This window comes from Mustela nigripes, unplaced genomic scaffold, assembly GCF_022355385.1.
Source record: "Mustela nigripes isolate SB6536 unplaced genomic scaffold, MUSNIG.SB6536 HiC_scaffold_148, whole genome shotgun sequence".
NCBI lineage: Eukaryota > Metazoa > Chordata > Mammalia > Carnivora > Mustelidae > Mustela > Mustela nigripes.
In genome coordinates this window covers 9,091,086-9,108,615 of record NW_026739562.1, presented here as the reverse complement: position 1 = coordinate 9,108,615, position 17,530 = coordinate 9,091,086, and the positions used below count along the sequence as shown (strand labels likewise).

General features: G+C 49.4%; 1 protein-coding gene and 1 long non-coding RNA gene across 3 annotated transcripts in view; one reads left to right on the top strand and one right to left on the bottom strand.

The window, feature by feature from the left end:
• Nucleotides 1-12,471: 12,471 nt before the first annotated feature.
• Nucleotides 12,472-17,530, top strand: part of LOC132008363 (43 kDa receptor-associated protein of the synapse) — a 9,410-nt gene continuing 4,351 nt past the window's right edge. The window contains exons 1-2 of the mRNA XM_059386880.1: nucleotides 12,472-12,837; nucleotides 13,307-13,645. Coding sequence (XP_059242863.1) covers nucleotides 12,646-12,837; nucleotides 13,307-13,645 — 531 coding nt within the window. The 5' untranslated portion in view covers nucleotides 12,472-12,645. The remainder of the gene's footprint in view (nucleotides 12,838-13,306; nucleotides 13,646-17,530) is intronic.
• LOC132008364 (uncharacterized) overlaps nucleotides 14,773-17,530 on the bottom strand; it is a 7,424-nt gene continuing 4,666 nt past the window's right edge. For both annotated transcript variants that reach the window (XR_009401620.1, XR_009401619.1), the window contains exon 3: nucleotides 14,773-14,963. This is a non-coding gene — a long non-coding RNA (uncharacterized LOC132008364). The remainder of the gene's footprint in view (nucleotides 14,964-17,530) is intronic.

Genomic DNA, 17,530 nt, shown 5'->3' with positions numbered 1-17,530 from the left:
GCTGTGCCCACCTCTGTGCTTGTTCCTACAGTCTCCACAGCAAAATGTGATGCTTTGATTTTTTTTTTTTTTTGGTTTTTGTTTTTGTATGATTTTTGTGTTTTTGTTTTTAATTTTTCCTTTCCTACTAAGATTATGCCCAGAAAAAACAAGTTTTGCATGTTTCCTGCTGTTTCTTCACACCTTCGTATATATCACCTTCACCTCTCTGTTTTCTATAGTTTGTGCAAAAACTGACCGATTTAAAAGGGTTTCAAAGAAGCTGTTTTAAATTGTTGTGGGGTTATTTTTTTCAAGATTGTATTGTTTTATTTTGAAGTGGCAACTTTCTCCTCTATTGCCCTTAGAGTGTTTGCCTGTGCACTTAGACTGTCCCCTCGTGTGGCCTCCGGGCCTCAGCGGGGGCCCCCCAGGAGGCTGGCTGCTCTGCTCAGAGGTGGGTGGGAAGGGGACCTGGAGAGGCATGAGGAGCAGAGACAGAACCCAGAAGGTGGCTGCAGGGGTGGGGGTAGGGGGCGGGCAAGAGGTTTAGCGCATAGGGGTAGTGAGCGCCCCTCGGCCCTGAAGAAGGAGGGTGCTCTTAACCACTCGGAGGAGGCCATCTCGTGCACTAAGTGGCAACATACCTGCCAGCGCTTTTCCTAGGTGACAAGCACAATACTACAGTCTTCACACTGTTTACAGCCCTGGGCACCACCTACCCCACACTGGCTCTTCACCACAGCTCTGCTCTTGCTTAGCTAGTGGGGTGGGGGGTGAGGGCAGGGATTTCTTCTTCTAATTCTTTTTTTTTTTTTTTTTTTTTTTTTTGAGTGAAGAGCCAAATAGCTACTGTCCCTGGGTGCCAGGCAAGCCAGTTCCTTGGTTCCCTGAAGGGAACTTGCCCTCCTCTCTTGTGGCACCATCCAGCCTCAGGGTCTTAGGGACTTTTGAGTAAGAATGTGAATGATGGAGGGAGAGGCCAGAGGAGACTAGAGGTCACAGGATGGATCTGTGGAGGTAAGAGGTTTCAGAGGGAGGAGTTTGATGGATTCCACCCAGACCTAAGCTGCTGGTGGGTGGGACAGCTGGGAAGTAGGATTATCCAGGGAAGGGTGAAGAGGGGGTAGCCGAGGGACTGGGGGGGGAGGGGGGATGGGGAAGGTAGAAGCACTGTTAGCATCATCCACGCAGGGGTTGATGAAGGAAAGGATCGTGGCAGAATTTCTGCTCTGGGACCCGCAGGTTGCCTAGTAGTATGCTTGAGGCCACTCTCACTAGGAAGAAAGGGCGGCCAATGGAGGCCCAGTGTATGGTAGGCTGCTTAATTTCCTGGAAGGGGTGATTGGGTGGAAAGAGGCCAGGAACCCCAGCCTGAGCGAGACTGCCGTGCACCCCACAGTCTGACTGCACAGAGCCGCCTCTGTTGGCAGAAGGCGCTGAGGCTCCCCTTCCTGTGTATTCAGAATCCGTGTTTGCCAATATATTTTGCTTTCAATTCCAAGAGGAGCTCTGGGAAAACCTGTGGATAAAACCAAATGCCAAACGTTGGACGTTGTTTCCTTTTCCTTTTCTCTCTCTGATTGTTTTAATTGTTCTGTGGTGGTTTTAATGGATTTGAGACCCTGGAGCGGCAGCTGCCTTTCTGATTTCCAGCTGCTTTTTGTGAATAATTTAAAAAGAAAAAAAAAAAAAAAGAAACTTTACATTTTGGAGACAAACCTGTGTGAGTTTTTTATTGGTACAAACGTTGTATTTAACACTAGGGGTTTTGTACAGTTTTTTGCCTTTTCTACTAGAAAACAATGTAAAGTGATTTCACAATGTGAAGAGAAAAAAAAATTGCCACTATGACCAAACGCACAGTCTGTTCTGCAGCAACAACGGGATTCAATCAACTCAAAAGTCGTGATTCAGCCGTAGAAATGCTTTTCCTTTACCTTGTTTGAGCTTTTCCTTTCTTTCCTGTTTTGATTTGCAAAAGAAAATGTCTTTTTTGTGTGAACTTGTGTTGTACTATGTAGAAAATTATGGATTTTACTTTAATGGTTTAAAAAAAAAAAAGGCAAGAAGAACCTTTGTCGCTTTTCTGACCTGATCACAGAGTTTGTGTAGTGGATTAAAAAAGAAAAAAAAATTGTTACAAGTTTGGAGCAAGGGAGTATGTGTTTAAAAGGAATCTCCTTCCTTTTTTGTGTGTTTTTCCTTTTGTCCCAATGGGGAACCTAAATCTGTTTTAATTGCACAGACACACGGACAAAAAGTCATTTTGTATCTGCCAAGTGTGGTACCTTCCTTTGTTTATTTGCTATTAAACTGTTTGAGAAGAACTGATGTTGTCTTCAGAGTTGTTACTGATTTGTTGGGGTGGTCAGTGGGGTCCGTGGGGCTGGTGGGGGTTGGTGGCATCCCTGAGGAAGGGGTAGGAGATCCTGGTAAGATTTCATCTTGATGTGCCGGTTTCATGAAACTAAACTCGCCTAAGGCTCCTGCAAGAACAGAATTTCTCCCAGAAAACTACCTTCTTCGTTGTCCTCCATTCTTCTGACAATGTCCCTGCTGACACAGGAGCACCTTCAAACTTTTTTGGCAACCTTAATTTTTGTGGTTCTTCCATTTCTAGTATAGTGGCTACCAAACTGCAGAATTGGCCAAACTTGTGAGTGCAGATCCCCTCTCTGGGCCTTTTCATGCTCCACCCCAAAGTGGTTTAGCACGTTTCCCCGCTCATCCTGAACTCAGAACAAGGTCACAGAAGGGCATTTCTAAGATTTAGTTTACTACTCAAATTCTAGATCAGGCTCCTAAGTGAAGCCCAAGGTCTGAGCCTCCTCAGGCATCTGAGAACTGCAGGCTCAGCTCTGACTGACAGCGCAGGGGCTTGCAGCCAGCACACGGGCTGTGGGGTGGGCGGGGCCTCAGCCTCCTCAGAGTTCCTCTTTGTGGGGGTGACTGGAGGAGCATTTCTATAACATCCCTGGGAAGGAGCTACTGTTCCCATTCCCATTTTGTAAATGAGCAAACTGAGGTTAAAAGAAATTGGATTGGGGCGGTTGGGTTCTGTGCGGAGTGTGGAGTCTGCCTGAGATTCTCTTTCCTTTCTCTGCTCCTCCTACTGGTGTGCACGCTCGCTCTCTCTCTCTCTCTCTCTCTCTCTCCCTCCCCCCCCTTAAATAGAAAAAAAAAAAGTGTTGCCTGCTAGAAAGCGGTGTGCACTAAGAATCAAACCAGGTCTGCCCACCTCCCAAACCCTTTCTCTTAACCACGACTGAGGAGAAATACTCCAGAAAAGCAAATAAATATGCTTTAGTTACCCAAGGTGTCTTCTCTCCACACGACTGCACAGTCCTCTAGGCTCTAGTGAAGGGAACCTGGGGAGCCTACAGCTCTGTGGCTCCCCCAGGTGGTGGATGAACCATTGCAGCCTGGCCCTCCTTAGAGCCACAGTCTTGGTGTGGAGGGATTTACTGGTAACTACTGCTCCCAGAGAGGTGGTCAGCACGATCCATGAAGGGTCACTTCCGTGAAGAATAGGGTGCTTCCTGTGTTATTCCTGCCACTCAGGTCTTTCCTGTATCTGGTACTACCTAAACTATTCTTTACCTAATTTTTTTTCTGCTGTGGCAAAATACATATAATGCAAAATTTTCTTCTTAAACCATTCCCCCAAGTAGATCATTCAGTGGTATTCAGCACATTCACAGTCTTTTTTTTTTTTTTTAAGCTTTATTTGACAGCACAAGTAAGCAGAGGAAGAGGGAGAGGCAGGCCCTTTGCTGAGCAGGGAGCCCAATTTGGGGCCCGATCCCAGGACCCTGGAATCACGAACTGAGCCGGACGGAGGCAGCCGCCAAACCTATTGAGCCACCCAGGCGCCCCTCACAGTCTTGTATAGTCCTCGCCACCTTATGTTTTAAATCCACTTGAAATGCACCTATTCAACTTCACCTCATTCTGACCGTTAATATTTACAAAATCACAAGGTTTTGTTTTTAAATGTCCACTAATTATATGTGCTTAAATACACATTAAACTACATAACCAATATGTATGAAGTGCCCATAAGGCGCCGTCTCAAAGAGGGCGTGCCACACACTGCAAAATGGGACCAAGATGGGGAGTCGCGCTTGGAGGGCTCCTTTCCTGACCTGTTTCTTCTGTAAGGACAAGGTGGTGGAACCTGAAGTTCTCTCCATCCAGCACAGGTTCTCCTGTCACTCAAGATCCAGGTGGCAGATCTTGTCTTGAAGTCTTTGCCTTAGGACTCTTGTTCTCCTGAGATAGAACTTGATATAAAAATAGAATGTGACGTACGACATACATCTTTCAATGTGACATCGTACTTAGGCTGTTGTTTCTCTTTAAAATTTACCAAAAAGAGTATGCCTGCAGTACTATTTTTAACCTTTTTTAAAAATGGAGGCTTGTGCACCTTTATAGCTTTGTCTGCAGCTGTATTCCTTTTTAAAACCCACACGCAGTCCCCTTTTATATTTGAATAGATTCCTCAGCGCCTAATTGTTGCCACAGCCCTGGTTCCCGGCTCTCCACAGAGGCAGCCTCTGCATCGGCTGCCCTGACCCTCCCAGCTCTTCCACACACTGTGCTCCCCTGAGCCTCTCAGTCCCTGACGAAGAAAGGCATCGGGAAGGGGACAGGATCAGATTTGTGACTTCACTGCTGGGAATGTCACACTTCGGTCTGACAGCGTTGCCCTTCCAGGAGGGATCGTAGATGGCTTTTTCTTGCACCTTCTGCCTTTCTCAAGCATCTTCTCTCGCAGGAGTCCTTTCCAACCCCCACCATCTGGTGTTTAATATCTTCTGCATACATTGACTTTTCTCTTTTCCTGGTAAAGGCTTCAGCTCTAGGGATGGCTCTTGCTTTTTCAAATCAAAGTCAGAGTCTCGGGAGGGGAAATGGAACATTTCAGCTGGGAAGAGCCATCCTGACACTCCCGCCGCCGAGGCTCCAGGGCTCCAGGGCTGCCTGTGTGCCCACCAACACTGCCTCTGCCCCCAAGGGCATCCCGCTGTCCTGACGCCTCCTGAGGCTTCAGTGTTTTTAAACCTCTACGATTCACCCAGTTACAGGGGACAAGTCCTTGGATCTTAGCATTGTGCAACCATCACCACAACCTAATTTTAGAACATTTTCATCACCCCGAAAAGAAACCCCGTACTCATTAGCAGTCACTCCCCTTCTCACCTCCCCCTCATTCCCAGCCCCTGGCAACTGCGAAGCTGCTCCATAGATTTGCTTATTCTGGACGTGTCCTATAAATGCAGTCATGGGATATGTGCCTTTTGTGTCTGGCTTTCACTTAGCCTACCTCTCAAGACATGTTCTTTCCTCCCCCTCCTTGAAATCAACTCACAGCCCTAGGCTTGCGCCACCTGCTTCTGCCATTCCTGGTCTTTCTGAGCCTACCTCCTCGCAAGCCAGCCGTGGCCCTGCAGCCCTCGTCCCTTCCGCTTCTCCAGCTCCTCCTGTTTACCTGCCACGCCGTCTGCCTCACCCTGCATCTGGCTGTCCTCCGGACCTGTCTGCGCTGTGCAGTTCTACTAGCCACCAGCCTGTAGCTATTTAAATTAAGAGCTCTCATTCCTCACTTTCGCTCTGAAGCTCCATGTGACCAGGACACTGTACTGGCCAATGCAGGGCCTAGAAATTTCCATCATGGCAGTCAGTTAACAGCGGTCAGGACTCTTCCAGATGTTACTCTGCAGTGAAGAAGACCAAAGAGGGGCACCTGGGTGCCTCAGTCGGCTAAGCGTCTGATTGGATCTCAAATCAGGTCTCAATCTCGGGGTCCTGAGTTCAAGCCCCATGTTGGGGCTGTTCTGCCCGTCCTCCCAGCACCTGGCAACATAGGAAGGTAGAGACTGAGGCACAGAGAAGCTACAGTCCTTGACACATAGCTGTAAGTAGGACAGTTGGGTTTTTAACCCATGTCAACCTCTGAAGTCCTGGTAGAGCATATTCCTTTGGGAGGGTCTGAGGTGGGCCCCGGTTTCAACCCCCCTCTAGAATGGAGCCTTGTGCAGCAGGGACTGTGCATGTCTTGTTTCTCGCTGGAGCCCTAGGGCCTGGCAGGCAAGTATTCAGGAAACATTTAATGAATAAGTGAAAAGACAGATACCAAAAATGATCGTTGCTTCTGTTCAAGAGCTTCCTGATGTGCTTCCCCCCACCCCACTACATTAGAGTTTGATTCAGACATTTCCACCCACTCCGGGGGCTCCCGGGGGGCTCAGTCGTTAAGTGGCTGCCTTCAGCTCCCCAGCCCTGCATCGGGTGGGTGGGGAGTCTCCCCCTCCCTCTCCCTCTCCAGCTCTCCCTGCTTGTGTTCCCTCTCTTCGCTGTCTCTCTCAAATAAATAAATGAAACCTTACAAAGAAAAAGAAATTTCCACCCACTCAGAAGAAAGAGAATAATTTCATACCTTGTTTGTGGATTGCCAGCTGCCAACCAATACCCGAGTTCTCCATAGGCCCTCAGTGGCCATGTAACGAATGACAGCCCCGTCCCTTAGAGCCACTTTACCGGAGTTCTAATACAATTGCCGAGACAGCCACCAGGGGCGCCATCCGAGAGGAAGTTGGTGCCAGCCCCTGCTTGGCCATCGGTGCTGGACAGTCCCTTTGGCAGTCTGGGAACTCCCCAAAGAGAGGCATCTACCTGTGGTCCTCCGGCCTTGAGGGTGTCACCAACCCAGTCATCCTTAAAGTCAAGTGTGACCAGAGGCTTACTTGACACCACGACCTTTTAAAAAATCATTTTAGGGCACCTGGTGGCTCAGTCGGTTAAGCATCTGGCCTTTTTTTTTTTTTTTTAAAGATTGTACTTATTTATTTGCCAGACAGCAACACAAGCAGGAGGAGTGGCAGGCAGAGGGAGAGGGAGAAGCAGTCTCCCCAGTGAGCAAGGACCCTGACATGGGGCTCCATCCCAAGACCCTGGGATCATGACTTGAACCGAAGGGAGACACTTAACCAACTAAGCCATCCAGGCGTCCCAGCATCCGACTCTTGATTTCGGCTCAGGTCATGATCTCCGTTTGTGGGATTGAGCCCCCCACCCAGCGGGGAGTCTGCTTCTCTCCCTCTTCCGCTCCTCTCCCCACACGCACTTGCAGCCTCTCAAAAAAAAAGCTTAAAAAATTCATTTTAGGGTTTGAAGGTTGTTTTAAGGCAAAACATTAATACAGTTATATAGAAGAGACTTTAGAGTATGGTGGGAAAAGCTTTGTTCAGGAGTCTCTTAATCTGGTTATACCACCCCGTCCCTGTGACCTTGGGCAGGTGACTTAATTCTGTCTGCCTCAGATTCCTCATCTGCCAAATGGAAGTGAAAACACCCACCCAGCTGAGCTGGGAAGATGAGAGATTGGCTCAGGGCCGCGCCTGGCAGACACGTTTTCAACTTGCTAACAGCCCTAAGTATATAAAAGTTAAAAGGGAGCGTTTCCCCATCCCACAGCCCATTGATAACTGTTAAACAGATGGGGTAAGTATGCTTCCAGAATTTTTCTCTCTATATACAAAAAACTATGTACATATATAATTTCTGTTAATAAAAATGAGATCATGCCGTAATGTACAGAATGTTCTGCTATGTGCATTTTTTCAGTTACTATGTCCTGGGCACCCTTCCATCTGGGTATGTACACCAGGATCTACAACTTTCATTTTTAGAGGCTATAGAGCATGTCATGATTTCTGAACCACTTTCCTCCTGGACATAGAGGATTTCTAGTTTTTCCACTATTACAGACAGTAAAAGCCAATTCCAGGAAGGTTCAGAAGGCCCATTATAGGGGCCTTAGTTCCACAACTTGTTTTCAACGCAAGTTCTTGTTTTATGTCTTCATTTGATATTCATAGAAGCCTTATCAGAGAGGCGGAAAATGAATTCCTCGAGAAGGACAAACTGAGGATCCCACAAATCGTGGCAGAGGGGGCCTGGGACGGTCCCCTTGGGTTAATGTTTGTCGTGCTTCTGGAACAGGTGATGCAGGTGAATGGAAGGAGGTTCGTCTAAGATGACAAGGGACCCTCAGCCTCCGTGTCAAGGCGAGAATACTGGGAGCAAGATGGGTCTGTCCCGTGCGGAATCCCAGGGCCTGGTTTGCCTGAGCCCCTGGTCTCCAGGAGAAGCAAGAAATACAGAGTTTTGTCTGAACTCTCCCAGGTAACAGATGGAGCTCAACAGACACAGACCTCTTCAGCGCTCACGTGCCAGATGGAGACGCAAGACCCCTGCTTCAGGCCCAAACTTAGATTTTCTACTTTTGATTAGAAAGCAGGGGTCTAACCTGGGAGGCCTGTAGCTGGTGCCTGACACAGATGGCACTTGGTAGAAGGCTCTGCGCCCCTGTGTTGTACCCCCCTGGGCGGCTAAGTGGCCCAGAAAAGCCCGTTTGATTTTTGTGGCTCGTCCTTCCAATTTCCAGGGGCCATATGTCCGCTTCACTGCTGGGCATGGGTGAGTAGGCTTGACTTTTGAGCTTCTCCCTAGCCTTCTCCATATACCTCTCTTTCAGCTGCCCTGACCAGAGCCTTGGCTAGGGTTCCCAGGGAGCTTGTTGTGTGTCAGGTAAAGATCACTGTGATTTCCGGAAATCGGTCTCCCGTTCTCTTTACTTTTCTCCCTCTCCCTCCTCCTCGTCAGGAATAGTGTCTTGGTTAAGAGTGGGACCCCTAAGTCACATCGCTCAGATCCAGTCCCTGCTCTGTCTCTAGCTGGGTGGTTTGGGGCAGGTCGTGTTACTGCTCCGTGCCTCAGTTTCCTTATCTATAAACTGGAGGAAACGCTTAGCCCAGAAAATGTCAGTTGTCATCTGCCAGTCTCTCACTTTTCCAGGGGCTGTGCGGGGGCTCAGGATACAAAGACAAATCACAGCCCTTGTCCTAACAGAGCAGGACCTTGACATAAGTGTATGCAGTAGTCAGCGAAGGGCAGAGCCTGGGGCAGAGGAAACCTTCCTCCTGTCAGATTTTCAAGTTTGGGGATCCCTTGAGTTCCCAGATATCCAAGAAGCTCCCAGACTCCTTTGGGGCACAGATGCAGGCTGCCCACATCCTTTCCTTCCCGCCAAGCTCGGGTCTGGACTAGTGAGTGGGAGAAAATCTGCAAGCCCTTCAGCACTTTCCGTGTGGGCCCAGCTTCCTTCCCCTCCAGGAGTTAACTTTCACTGAGGACCCACCTTCCCAGATGAGAGGAAGAGCCCAGCCGACTCTCTCACTCCCTCGCGCCCCCTCTCCTAGCTTCCTGGGGTGGGGGTTGCAGAGAACTTCCCCCTGGGGAGTCCTGGGGGCATTGCCCCATCCCCTCCACCTCCGCTGGGCTGTGACCCTGGCGCACAGACCCCTAAGCCGGTGATGTGCCCGCTGCTCCAGATTGCCCCTCTCTGGACCTGCTTTGCTCACAGTAAACAGGAAGCCATCTCTGCCCCGGGCTGGGGCAGGAACATGGCAGATCGACTGTGAAGCCTGCAACAGTTGCTTTACCTTTCAAAAATTAGACCTTTTTCCCATTCATTCATTCATTCATTCAGCACATTTACTGAGTAATCCGTGTGTGCCTGGCCTTGCTCTAGAGATAGTGGTGGCTGAGACATCATTGTTCACACATCTGAGTCGGAGAAACAGATGATGAGCAAATGACCTTACTGATGACTGTAAAATTATAGAGAGAAGTCTTGTATCAGAATGGAATGTAATTCTCCATGAGAGCATAACAAGCTGACTCACCCTAACTAGAATGTCACTAGGCAGAACGTTGGGGTGGGGAGGAGGAAAAGAATCAAGATCTACAAAGGTCCTGGGGCAAACAGTTTGGCAATTCTTCAGAAGCTAAAGAAATCAACACGATGAACACAGGAAGATTTGTACACGAATGTTCATAGCGCCGTTGCTCTTTACCAAAGCCAAAAAAGTGAAACAACCCCCCAAATGTCCACCAGCTAATGAATGGCTAAATAAAATGGTAGATCCAGACCATGAATACTACTGACCATAAAAAGAAATGAAGTACTGATTTCCAGCACCAATGAACCTTGAAAACGTGAAGCTAAGTGAAAGAAGCCAGTCCCCAAAGGCCACGGATTGTATGATTGCATTTACATGAAATGGCCAGATTAGACAGTTCCATGGAAAGCAGATAGAGGCTGCGGAGTACATGGGTTTGCTCTGGCTCCCGCAGTGAACTATCAATGGGGCGCCTGGCTTCCCACAGAGCATGCGGCTCTTGATCTCTCGGGGTCATGAGTTTGAGCCCCACAACTGGTGTAGAGATTGTTTAAATAACTAAACCTAAACATCAAAGTGCCACAGACTGAGTGGCTTAAACAATAGAAATTTATTTTCTCACAGTTCCAGGGGCCAGAAGTCAGCGATCAGGTGGTTGAGAGGGTGGCTTCCTTCTGAGGCCTCTCTCCTTCGCTTGTAGAGGGCCTGTCTTTTTCCTGTGTCTTCACTTGGTCTTACATTGTGTGTCATGTCCTGATCTGTCACTAGTCAACCTGGATTAGGGCCCACCCTAATGACCTCACTTTACTTCGTTAGAGATGGTATCTCCAAGTACATCCCATCTGGGGGTTAAGAACTCAACATATGAGCCTGGGTTCTTCAATCAGTTAAGGATCTACCTCTGGCTCAGGTCGTGATCTCAGGGTCTTGGGATCAAGTCCCAGGTTGGGATCCCATGCTCCGGATCCCTGCTGATTTGCTTCTCTCTGCCTCTCACCCTGCTTGTGCCCTCTCTCTGTCAAGTAAATAAATAAAATCTTAAAATACACACACACACACACACACTCAGAGGAGTCTCTGAGGTTTTAAAAACAACAACAAAAAAGAATTCAATTTATGAGCCTGGGTGGCTCAGTTGGTTAAATGTCTGACTCTTGATTTCGGCTCCAGTTGTGATCTCAGGACGGTGAGATTGAGCCCCAAGCACTGGACTCCGTCCTCAGCATGGAACGTGCTTGAGATTCTTTCTCTCCCTCTTCCTCTGCCCCTTCCCTGGGTCCATGTGTGCACACTCTCTCGCACCCTCTCCCTCTCTCTCAAATACTAATTAAATCTTTAAAAATTAAAAAAAGAATTGGGGCACCTGGGTGGCTCAGCCAGTTAAGCATCTGCCTTCAGTTCAGGTCATGATCTTGGGGTCCTGGGATCGAGCCCTGCGTCGGGCTCGCTGCTTGGTGGGGAGCCTGCTTCTCTCTCTGCCTCTTTCCCTGCACATTCTTTCTCTCTCTCTCTCTCTCTCAAATAAATAAAGAGGATCTTTAAAAAGAGAATTCAGCATATGAATCAGGGAGAACACAATTCCACCATAACTGGGGGCATGGAGTGACTGGTCATCAGTATGGGCTTCTTTTTGACATGGTGAAAACGTTCTGGAATGAGTGGTGATCAATGCACAAATTTGTGAATGTACTAAAAACTGTCCACACTGAAAGGATGAACTTTGCCCCGGAGCAAGAAGGAGCCTGGTGTGCAGAGAGGAAGGAGAAAAATGGGGGAGGCGAGCTGATGGAGTTGGCGGGGCCCCATTACCCGGGCCTCTCAGTACTAGGAGCCCCCACATTTCAAGAGTCTCCTCCCTGAATAAGACACTGCCCTTCTCCACAGTGTCTGGCGTTAGAGCTCATTATTAGGGACCTTTCAAACTGGGGTGGGGATTGGGATTGGGACACTTCTTAACCCTTCAGGGGTCAACTCCTGTCCCTGGTAGGCGGTGTGTCATGGAGCAGACGGACACAGCTTGGGATGACCCCCTGCTCTTCTACGTCCTCATCAACTAATAAGTCATCAGTTCCAGCAGTCCACTGCGGCGGGTAGTGGTACACTCTGGCCCAAAGTCACACTGTCCACACGGCTAATAAAAGGCAAAGTCAGCCTGGGTCCAGGGGCCCCGCTGTTCCCCACCACCCTGTGCTGCTCAAACAACCCCTGAGTCAGGGTTTATGAGGTCATGATTACCCTCATTTGACAGATGAGGAAACTGAGGCATGGAGGGGTGAATGACTTGGCTTGGGCCATACTGTGAGCTAGGACGAGATGTTGGGAATGGTGTGGGCATGCCTATGGATTAGAGCCGTCGGTGCCCAGCAAATCCCAGAATCAAAGCCGGAGGGAGGGTAGTTCTAGGAAGAGGGCTGTGATAGGGAGAGGCAGGTCTCAGGGCTGGCCACCTGCCTCACTGCATCGCTGCTTCCTCCAGGCCCTCAGCCTGTCCCTGGAGGCGGCTCCTTGGCCAGACTGCCTGGAGGGCCCACTCTGCCAGGGAAGTTGGGGTCAGTGTCAGAGGAGCTGAAGAGACACCAAAGGGGGTGCCTGGGGAGCAGAGTGCCTGGATCCCTGGGCAGCCGCCTCCCAGCTTGGGGGTGGGTACAGCTGAGGCCCGCGTGACATTGTGGCTGACATTCCTCCGCGGCCACGTGGCCCCAACTGGCAGGGACAGCTGCAGACAGGGGCCGGACCAGCTTTGTTCCCAGGGTGGCGCCCGCTCTCCATCCAGGCCCTGCTCGGCTCCTGCCTGGTGCGGCTCTCCTTCCTGGGGCTCCGTGGGCAACTGGCACTGGGGTCCCTGCCATGAACGCCTAGAATCCCAGAGCCATCAGGGTCTCTCCGTCCTCCTGTGGCCCAGGGCTCTGGAAGGATGGGGCAGGACCAGACGAAGCAGCAGATTGAGAAGGGGCTCCAGCTGTACCAGTCTAACCAGACAGAGAAGGCACTGCACGTGTGGATGAAGGTGCTGGAGAAGAGCGCGGACCTCGTGGGGCGTTTCCGCGTGCTGGGCTGCCTGGTCACAGCACACTCGGAGATGGGCCGCTACAAGGAGATGCTGAAGGTGGGCCCAGGCTGCCTATCCCCAGGCTTCCGACCCTCCCGCCGCCTCAGACACCCCCTGCCCCCCAGGCTAGCCGCCCCACGGGGGCTCGGAGTCTAGTCGAACACCCTGCGGCCTTGAACTTGGCCCTTAGACTGAGGCAGAGCTTTTCCACTTCAGGGTTTGGCCATCTCCAGGCTGGGTCTGGCAGCTAGTTTCCAGCCTTCCCGTTTGGGATTCTGAGTTGGAGCCTGGGGCGGGTGCCTGGGCTCCAGGTTTGGGGCTGGGGGTAGAGGGTGGGTGGGTGGCCCAGGTAGGCTGAGACCGAAAGGTGAGGGCTATGGGTCTGAGTGTGGCTCCGAGTCTGGCGCATCCAGCCCGTGGCCAGAGAGCAGAGGACTCACCCGAGGCCTTGGCTGTGAGGCAGGGAGGAGGCCCTGGTGTGAAGCTCGGAGGCCGGGCTGACCGCCCCGCCCCCACCCGCGGGCAGTTCGCTGTGGTGCAGATCGACACCGCGCGGGAGCTGGAGGATGCTGACTTCCTTCTGGAGAGCTACCTGAACCTGGCGCGCAGCAACGAGAAGCTCTGTGAGTTCCACAAGACCATCTCCTACTGCAAGACCTGCCTCGGCCTGCCGGGCACCAGGGCCGGCGCCCAGCTCGGCGGCCAGGTCAGCCTGAGCATGGGCAATGCCTTCCTGGGCCTCAGCCTCTTCCAGAAGGCCCTGGAGAGCTTCGAGAAGGCCCTGCGCTATGCCCACAACAATGACGACGCCATGCTCGAGTGTCGCGTCTGCTGCAGCCTGGGCAGCTTCTACGCCCAGGTCAAGGTGGGCCCGGGGCGCAGGGGCCGGGGGGGGGGGCGGGGGGCGGGCTCGGGTCCCCTGTCACCCTCTTGTGAGCCACGCTCCCCATTCAGGACCTTGCTCAGTCCTCCCATGCGGGACAGTCTGAGAAGGAAGGCTCACCCAGGAAGGTGGGGGCTTAGCAGGAAAGGCAGGGCCAGGATTCACACCTTGGTCTGTTTGCCTTCCTGGGGGAATGGGAGGCTCCTTGTGAGGACTGGCCATGAACCCATACTGCCCTGTGTCTGCTCTGTGGTCTTGACATCTCTCATCTCTGAACCGTGGTAGGGACATCTATAAAACCGGGGAGGATAGGGCCCACCCTCCAGCGCGGTTGTAAGGACTCATTCCTCAAGTATTTATTGACTGTTTGCTCTGTGCCGGGCTCTGTGGGCTTGGGATGCAAGCAATGAAGACAACAGCAGAGCCCTTGGCCTTGTGAAGCTTGCATTCCAGAAAAAGTCAAATAAACACAAACAGTACATCAATCATGCAGCGGGCCAGAAAGTGCTTAAGAGAAAGGAAGGCGGAAAAGGAGGTGGAAGTGCCGAGAATGGGGTGTTGCAAATTTCAAATAAGGTGATTGGAAGGCCTCATAATGGAGCTATCAGTCTGATGACTGGAAGCACATGAGAGGGTTAACCGTGACAACAGCGAAAGCAAAACCCTGCCCTGGGTTGGGACGGTGTGGGGACATAGCTGGCCTGGTTCCAGGGACGGTGGAGGCCAGCATGGCTGCTACACCTGTGTGAGAAGGATGGAGCAGGTGGTGAGAACCAAGAGGTAAGGGGGGAGGGGAGAAGGCAGGTCGGGATGAACTGATGGCTCCAGGAACCCATGGCTTGTTTCTGGTCAAGTGCTTGTTCTCCTGGGACCCCTAGGCATCCAGGCTGTGCTTGACCCATGGGGCATGTTGGTGCCGGGCACACAGTAGATGCTTAATAAATCTTGGGGCCAATGGCTATTAAATGCTGATGAATCAGAGGTGGGGTACGAGGAAACGAAGCTCATCCCGGACCAGCCCGAGGATTTTGTTTTTAGCAACCAGACATAGAAAGAACCCACTCAGATTTGCTAGATGGGGGAAGGATGGGGTGTTTTAAAACCTTTTTTATTATGAAGACAATTAACTATACAGGAAAATCGAGAGAAGGATATACGGAGACTCCACAGCCCCACCACGTAGACTGAACAATGATTAATTACTATGATGCCATATTTGATTTATGCTTTTTAACTGAAGCGTTGTGACGGGAAATTATACACATCATGATATTTTACCCCAAAGTAGTTCAGTATGCATCTGTGAAAGAAAAAAAGAGAGACATTTTCTTATATAAGGACACTTTCTTACATAATCCCAATTATCTCTAGAGTTTCTCTGCTTATCCTGAAAACACGCCTCTACCCTTGGCTTCTGTAAATTGGAACACAGACCCGAGGCACGTGAGCAGTGAGCATTGTCTCCTAAGTCTATTCCAGTGGAAGATTTCTCCCTTCCCCTTCGTTTTCCAGGATTTGTCTAACATGGCAAACTGGCTGCCCTGTAACAGCTTTCATCTCATCCCATCCGTCCGCGAGGAGTCACGTGACTGTGAATTGTCTCTTTTCTTCCTCCCCTTTGCTCCCTTGCAAACTAGAGCTTAGTGACCAGGGGGGGTCACACCTTTTTGGTGAGAAGACTGTAAGCGTTGTTGCGTGTTTTATCACCTCCGGTAGCAGGGGGGCGACAACCCCATCCCTCTGTTTTAGGGTTAACGTTTTTTCCCTTTGTGACCAGCAGGTGAACTGGCGCAGGGGGTGGGGGGCGCGGTGACGCTCTGGCCCCCTGGGAAAAAATTCAGTTCTGCGGCCACAGTTTCCATAATGGATTTAACATCCAGTGATGTTTCTTGCCTGAATTAGTTCTCTTATTTCACTGAAAGGAAATGCCGATCTCAAAGTTCCACCTATCCTTCCACAGTTGTTGGGGTTTTCTCTAAGGAAGAACTCTCCCCTATCAGTTAGAGCTAGTTGGCTCCTCTGAAAGGCAGTTCCTAGAGGAAAGATGGAATAAATACTTTTTCCTTTCCTTTAGTTCCTACTTTGATGAGGAGGAGTCAAAGTCATAGCTGCCTTCAGTGACCACACTCATTTGTTTTGCTTTTTGGAGTACTGTTATGAAATCCTGGATTTAAAAAAAATATGCAGTCTTCTTCAGTTAATAGCAATATTGTGCTTTGTGATGCTCAAATTATTGTGACTTTAGGTAATGGAATTCCTTCAATAAGGCTCCTGTGTCCTTTTGGAGAGACTTAATTTAAACACTGAAAGTGCTTTTGTTTTCTGGAACAATAAACTGTCCCAGGCTCAATTTGTATATTCCCTGCCCCAGACCTGGAATCAGTCATTTCTCTGGGTTGTATTTGGTGGGAAATTGTATTAAAGACCAAATGTGGGTTCTAAGGTGCTCATTGCTACTGGGTTGTGATGGCTTTGAAGTCTTTGTAGTTGCCAAGACCCCTGAAGTTTACGCTAATATTTGCAATTCAAATCTAATGTTTCAGGATTTTCCTTTATTTATTTATTTATTTATTTATTTATTTGACAGAGAGAGAGAGATCACAAGTAGGCAGAGAGGCAGGCAGAGAGAGAGAGAGAGAGAGAGAGAGAGAGAAGCAGGCTCCCCGCTGAGCAAAGAGCCCGATGTGGGGCTCGATCCCAGCACACTGACATCATGACCTGAGCCGAAGGCAGTGGCTTAATCCACTGAGCCACCCAGGCACCCCCTTAATTTATTTTAATCTGGACTCTCTTTGTCCTTAGACTGAAAATGTTGGCTTTTAGCAACACGACTGCATATTTATTTTATCCTACAAAATACACAAAATACTTCCCAAAGAGGGACGCCTGGGTGGCTCAGTTGGTTAAGCAGCTGCCTTCGGCTCAGGTCATGATCCCAGCGTCCTGGGATCGAGTCCCACATCGGGCTCCTTGCTCCGCGGGGAGCCTGCTTCTCCCTCTGACTCTGCCTTCCACTCTGTCTGCCTGTGCTCGCTCTTGCTCGCTCTCTTTCTGACAAATAAAACAAAACAAAACAAAACAAAAAACTTCCCAAAGATAATACCAATATTACTTTTTAAAAAAAGAGACAACTGAAGGAAGTTTAAGATTTCTTTGCCCTTCTTTTGTCTTTGTCAAATATCCCACTTTGGATGAACGTCCAAAGACTACATTCCAAGGTCATTTGAAATAATTATCTTTTTCTGTGTGGTTATAGTACTATAATGCAATATAATACTTTGTAATATAATAATATCTTATTTTAATGGTATATTGTATTATTATATTATAGTAATCCTATAATTAAACATTATCATAATTAATGAATTATGTTAATAATTCCATTTTCTATTTTTTGGCTTTAAAAAAAATTAAATTAAAAACTTCTGAAGCTGTAAAACACTTACATGCCTTCAAATTTAAAAGGTGCCCCATAAGGGACACTGGGCTGGCTTGGTTGGTGGAGCGTGGGACTCTTGATCTCAGGGTCATGAGGTCCTGCCCCATGTTGCGCACAATGGTTACTTACATAAATAAAACTTAAAAAAAAAGTACGTAACAAAATTTGTGAGGAACAAGCCTTTGTTGGGGTTATCAAGAGTTCTCTTTTGGTCATATGAACTTGAAGATGCTTGTTAGATATGAAGTGAAAGATCAAATAGATTTCCCACGAGAAAGAGCAGAGCTATAGGGCTGTAGCTGAAGGGACATGAGGTTGATTTTGTTTTTTTTTTTTTTTAAGATTTTATTTATTTACGTGACAGACAGAGATCACAAGTAGGCAGAGAAGCAGGCAGAGAGAGAGAGAGGAGGAAGCAGGCTCCCTGC